The sequence below is a fragment of the Primulina eburnea genome, chromosome 10, assembly GCF_022965805.1.
Source record: "Primulina eburnea isolate SZY01 chromosome 10, ASM2296580v1, whole genome shotgun sequence".
Taxonomy (NCBI): domain Eukaryota; kingdom Viridiplantae; phylum Streptophyta; class Magnoliopsida; order Lamiales; family Gesneriaceae; genus Primulina; species Primulina eburnea.
Genome location: NC_133110.1, coordinates 6,547,194 through 6,553,516, shown reverse-complemented (window position 1 = coordinate 6,553,516; position 6,323 = coordinate 6,547,194). Strand labels below are relative to the sequence as shown.

General features: G+C 32.5%; 1 protein-coding gene across 1 annotated transcript; it reads right to left on the bottom strand.

Moving 5' to 3' along the window:
• Positions 1-1,521: 1,521 nt before the first annotated feature.
• LOC140802946 (uncharacterized) lies at positions 1,522-4,851 on the bottom strand. Its single transcript, XM_073158565.1, has 6 exons — positions 4,491-4,851; positions 3,808-3,914; positions 3,168-3,276; positions 2,902-3,063; positions 2,648-2,821; positions 1,522-2,110 (listed from the first exon to the last, which is right to left on the bottom strand). Exons 1-6 carry the CDS (start codon positions 4,764-4,766, stop codon positions 2,081-2,083), a joined length of 858 nt encoding a protein of 285 aa, XP_073014666.1. The 5' UTR covers positions 4,767-4,851; the 3' UTR covers positions 1,522-2,080.
• Between the last annotated feature and the right edge of the window lie 1,472 nt (positions 4,852-6,323).

Here is a 6,323-nt window from a genome sequence, read left to right as displayed (position 1 = left end):
CTAGCTGAAACTCTTAGTAAACTTCAATCTAAAATTGTTTGAGCAGTAAAACTTCTTACTCTCAATATCACAGATTTCACAAAGAAATTCTAAACACAAATTTGATCCTCACAATGATCAGTTAATTACTATCAATGTATGTTGGATTTTCAATTTGGCTCGCAGAAGCCTTTTTCAAAGAAGCTCAATTAGTTTTCAAAACTCCAGAGATTGTTTACGTAACTGTGTAACCTTCAGAACTTATCAACAGATCTATTTATAGCTTAATCTATAATGGTAATCTTTTTAAAATAATATATATGTTTTCAAATACAGATTTCGTCATTGTCATGTCGTCATTGCCATGACATCGTCCTTTCCAACATGTTCTAGTAGTGCATAGGAACTCGATATTACACTAAGATTCAGTGACTGCTGGTATAAAAAACTTTATCCGCTCGTTTAGGAGTGCTTCGATCCTTTATCACTGATTATATTGATTCTTCAAGGAATGTTTGGATTTGTACTGACTGAACGATTTAGATAGACTATCAGTTGGGTTTCATCAATATCATTTAATCGGTTTGGCTATTAGTATCATTCGAATGTTTTGTCAGTTTGGTTCTGTAATCAGTTAGACAGACTCCTTTAAAAACTTATTCTTATGAATATTCAATTTTCCTTCTTGAATCCAGTTATGTTAAACTCTGTTATTATATGTTGGATCACCAGTTTTGTTAAATCACCAAAACTTAAAATATTCGGGGAAAAAAAAAAGATATCATTGGCACATTGGAATGAAACAAATTAGGATATGAATAAAAATAAAAAATGAAATGGTAGATTTATTTGATTTCATGATTTGTTCATCAAGACATGAAAAAAGAAAGAAAAGAAATTATATTTAATAATCAAATATTTTCAAAATAAAAATTTAAAATAATAACTGCTTTGTAATAATTTTTATAATAAAATATTAATTATTGATCCTCAATTAATTATTATAAATTTATTTTTATTTATTTTAACTAATCTAAATCTATCTCTTAATATTATAATATTAATAAATAATATTAAGTAATAGTTACTATTGATTATATAATAATAAAATAATAATTTACATATAATATTATAAAAAATGTAATTTTATTCTCATTATTAAAATATAAGTTTTAATTAGTTTAAGTAAACTAAATATATAAGAATGGGAACTCACTGTCATTGGAATTCATACCAAATGTGGTCTCTCATTTTCTCCCACCCGCATGCATTTTTTTTTTATATGTTTTTCCTCCAACTTGTCGATATTCCTTTTCTTGATCAAATACCATACAAAAACATGAAAGGTCTTGATATGAATGACGTCATTATAGCCACTGGTTCAGTCGTCATCACTTTTATATTTTCATATTTTCCTCTAGATGCGATTTTGGAAATTGAAGGAGGAATCATCAGAACCTTCGAGATATATTATATTCAACCCATGAAAACTTGGAAAAAAGATAAATAATATAATCCGTGACACAGGAAAAAAAAAACCTCAACTTGGAATGAGATCTCGTGTTTGAGACTTAATTGTAATATTTTCTCCTCAACTCGAATAAATAAATAAAACGATCCATGCAGATCGCAAAGCCAACTAAAGTCTAGTTATAAGCACGTCAACTGAAAGAGAGGCGAAATGGAAATATGATTTGAGTGCTAAATAAACTTATGAGAATTTCCATTGTAAAAAACGAAGCATAAAATTTGATTCTTTTTGCAAGATAAGGTCATCCCTTTAGCCACTGTTAGCTTTGTCTCTGGTTCTACCACCACTCCATTGGTTATGGCTACGCTATACCGAGAGATCTATACACCCCGGAGGCACGCATAGCCATTAGCAACCACAGTTAGATTTGACTCTGATTCTGCCCACATTCCATTTGTTGCATATATTATACAAAAATGACCTCTGTCCTTGACATTTCTCCCTTACAACACATTGAAAAGTAACGAAGACACCAAAATATATACAATGAAACCATTCCAAGGATCGAACGCTTCATACAATACCAACAACTGCATCTCCACATGTTTCTGGTAAAACAAGAAACCAGTTTCAGACCAGAACTCCTATTCTCTGAGCAACCTGTATCCCAAAACAAGAAGTCCAGTTGTTCATCGATATATTTCGTCATACAAAATCTCGTGGGAACAAGATTACAAATCAAATCATGTTATCGAAGTCTCTAAGAATTTGGCACAAAATGTGCATTATCTACTAGGTATATCGTTACTCGAGAAAAATAACTAGTTCTGAAAGAGGAGCGGTGAATTCAGATACAGAAATGCCCAACTTTTAACACCAAAAAAAAGGAGAGAAAACAAAGCAGTTCAATGATTGCAAACGAGATTTTCTTATCTTTTCCAAACAGAAGTTGAAGCAAAATACCTATATCATACTATCTGTCTCCATTTTTTATATTATGTATTTTGAAAAGCAGCCAATGCAGGAATCCTAATAACAATATAATCTGTTTTCTTATTTTCGGCTTTCCAAGTGTTTCTTTTAAACAAAGCAAACCAAAAATACCATTTCTTTAATAACAACATGTTCCAAAAACGCTTGCCTAAGACTAGAAAGTAGAAACAGAAACATTGGCTGAAAAATAATTGAGATATATACCTCTTCAAAGGAATTAACATCACTTCCCCAAAGCCAAGCATCGCAACCAGCATCTCTAGCACCCCATATGTCGTTTCTACGATCATCACCGACATGCACAGCATCCTCAGGCTGTACACCCAGTAACTCACAAGCTTTCAAAAATATCGTGGGGTTTGGCTTCTCAGCTTCGACCTGATTCGGATAGGAATTATGTTTTCATATATTAAGAACCTTAATGTATGGAAACACAAAAAAGAGTCACTTCCACTTACTTCAGCTGACACAGCCACAGCATCAAACCAGTGATCACATTTGAGAGCTCTTAACAATGGCCGTAACCGGGTATCAAAATTAGATACTACAGCCACTTTTACTCCACATTTTCGAAGAGAATGGAAAACTCTCTCGGCATTTGGATCGCATAGGTGCCAAGCCTGTCCAAGAAACAATAACAAACAAAAATAAACCGTACTGTTTATAGAACGAATTAAATTGATGAATTTAAAGCAGAAACAACATTTGCAGTTTACAGGCGAACCTTTTCAGTGGTATAATAATCATATAGCTCCTCGAAATACTGCGAATCTGAACAACCGGTTGAATAACTGACTATGAACTGCCAAAATGGTCTCCCGTCATCAACATATCTGCAAGCAAAAGTAAATGTCTTCATGCACTTCCAAAACAAAGCAAGCCTACTCGATAAGGGTGTCCATTGATGTTATGGTGCACGAAATTGGACTCAATGAACTAAGGAATATTTAAAACTAGCATTAGTAACCTAAACTATGCAATAAAATATAGCAAGATCGACGTGCAAGCCTCAGAAAGTTAATCGTGGAAATAGAAGCTTGAATGAATAGGAGAACAAAAGAGAGAGGAAATGAATGGAAAAGTGAAAAAGATTCGGTTTGGTTTTTTTATTCTACTTAGTCTCATTAAAATCTTTCATTCAGACCAATTGGGAAGACGAAAACACTAACAACTCCACACACGACTCTCAAATACGAAGGATAAAATGAATCCCAAATCTGAATCCACCTCGAATTATGATGATAACAAAGCTGCAATATTTAGTTCAAACAAGACAATATAACTAATCAACACCCTTATGGCTGGCTGCTGTTTCGCTTACAATTAAGGGGAATTGAAAAATGTTATGGAGAAGAGAATAAGACCTGAGGCGAGATTTACCCCAAGGCTGACCATAAGCACGCCTATATCTGTTTAGTATCTCAACTTCTGAGTACTCCACTCCATACTTTTCACCAACCTCCCTGTAAATCTGGATCACAACAAGAAATTTCAGTAAAATATGGAGCTTAAATGCCAATAAAAACAGATGGAGGAGGCACAAGGGCCACTCTAAATGGAACTTAAATGCCAACAAAAACTGATTGTGCGAAATACCAAGAAGAAATTATCCATAACATGATTTAGTAGATGCGAAGGATTGAACAAAAAATCCGCCAAAACATCAAAAGTAAATCATGTGATAAATTTGTACAACAGTGCTAAAAGGAATTTATGAAAGCGGAAATGGCCTGTTTCCATATAATTAAAGTTAATATTTTTTTAAAAAATAATCATTTAGGAAAACGTTTTTTTGACCCCTCAACCCCAATAATAATCATAATTCATGCACACAAAACAGTTGATTTGCCCAAGCATCTCATGCAAGTCGCACACAAAGAAAAATTGAAACTCTCGTACCTCGAGATTATTTTTTCGTCATTATAAACCATTAAATGAATTAGAAATCACATCCCGACCAAAAAATAAAAAAAAAGATCACATATGGTACATAAAATTGCTAAAAATCAAGCAAAAAGGGAAAAAAAAGGAAAAGAAAGAAAGGAACCTGGGCCATGGGTTGAGAAGGAACAAGTAGAGTACCCACAGCATCAACAAACAAAGCCTTATGCGTCAGCCCACCGTAGAGATTCCTTCGATAATCCTCGTACTCCTTAACCAACCCCAGTAACCTCGACCCATTCAACACCTCCTCCGGGGACGGTAGCGGCCGCGAATCGACCGCAACGGCGGCGGAGGTCGAGAAAGACGACGATCGGCGCCGCGCTCCAGAGGGCGTGATACTGAAGAGTTTGCTGATCTTGGTCCTTGCCGATGAAGCCATTTTTCCTTGGAATCGATTCGAAAGTGATCCTACATTGAGCTGTGTGCCACTTGCTAGGAATGAGTCTGTATGTGTATATTATACACTCGAGAATTTTGTTAAAAGCAGGGAGAGAGAAGCATAAATGGAAAGAAGTTCGCATGTTAAATTACTGTTTTACCCCTGATTCATATCTTGGTATAGATGATTTTGTCGTGTAATAATTGGAGTAAATTTAGACGTTTTATCTGTGTTTTTAACAAATTCTTACATTTAAATTCCAACATGTGGATTTGAATTTGAAGATTTAAAATTCATGATAACAAAATTGTTGGTTTACTTGGTAATCTAAGTAGATAATGAATTTCGAATTTCAACTAATTATTTTTTGTGTCGTTTTGATATATTTCAAGCACATCATATCATAGTTTCAGTTCAAATCTTTCGTTCGAATGGCACACTTTTTGTCTCTGTTTCAAATCCATAATAATTAATATTGAGATTATATATAACATGATATGAACTACATTTGAAATTCATTTAAAATTTGTATACCAAAGAAAATTATAAATTGGAAATTTATTTATATATTTCACTTTAAAGTGAAATTATGTATCACATATTTTCTTGACAAGACTATATAAAATTGGACAAAATTTTGTGTGAGACGGTCTCACGGGTCGTATTTTGTGAGACAAATATCTAATTGAGTCATCCATGAAAAAATATTATCTTTTATTATAAAGATATTACTTTTTTACTGTGAATATTAGTAGAGTTGATCCGTCGTCTCACAGATAAATATTCATAAAATCGTCATATAATAAACCTACTCAATGATGTCATGAAAACTTAAATTAATGTTTAATTTTTCATATAATATTAAATATATTATATTTATATATTAATTTTTCTAGTGGTCCAAATTGGTACAATAACTTTTTTTATGTACAAAAGAAGACCACTAGATTTTAGATTGAAAAAAGTCAAAATTAATTTGTGGAGGAGAGGCTCCCCAAATTTGTGGTGTATGTTGTTAGGGACCCATTTTTTGTTACAGCCTTTGAATTCCCTTGCAGCCAATCAAATACATGCAGGGTGGGTCCCATTTCTTGAATTTCAAATTTTCCATTCGCCAAGAACTCAATTATTGACATTTGATCTATCAAAATATTACGCTTTTGCTCTTTGCGTCTGATTTTTTTACAATAATTCTTGCTTGAGTAGTATATATAGAGCTGCTTGTATTTGACTCAAATTTTTTAAAAAAATTATTAGAAAAGTAAAATTTATAAAAAAAATTATTTTATCTTTATTTAATTCGTTAATCAAATGTGTGTATTTTTATCGAGATTTAAATAATAGAGTGAGTTTCATGTGAAACCATTTCATGGATCTTAATATGTGAGACGTGTCAACCATATCGATATTTACAATAAAAAATAATATTCTTAGCATAAAAGTTAATATTTTTCATGGATTACTCAAATAAGATATATGTCTCACAAATACGACCCGTGAGATCGTCTCACACAAATTTTTACCTTATAAATATGTCATTTGATCAATTCAGTGCAA

Excerpts from the sequence above, each read along its gene's own strand:
- LOC140802946 (XM_073158565.1), bottom strand. The coding sequence starts at position 4,766 with ATGGCTTCATCGGCAAGGACCAAGATCAGCAAACTCTTCAGTATCACG. Across the intron at positions 3,915-4,490 it reads CTTCTCAACCCATGGCCCAG|ATTTACAGGGAGGTTGGTGA; the intron begins GTTCCTTTCTTT and ends GTTGTGATCCAG. Across the intron at positions 3,064-3,167 it reads ATTATTATACCACTGAAAAG|GCTTGGCACCTATGCGATCC; the intron begins GTTCGCCTGTAA and ends TTTCTTGGACAG.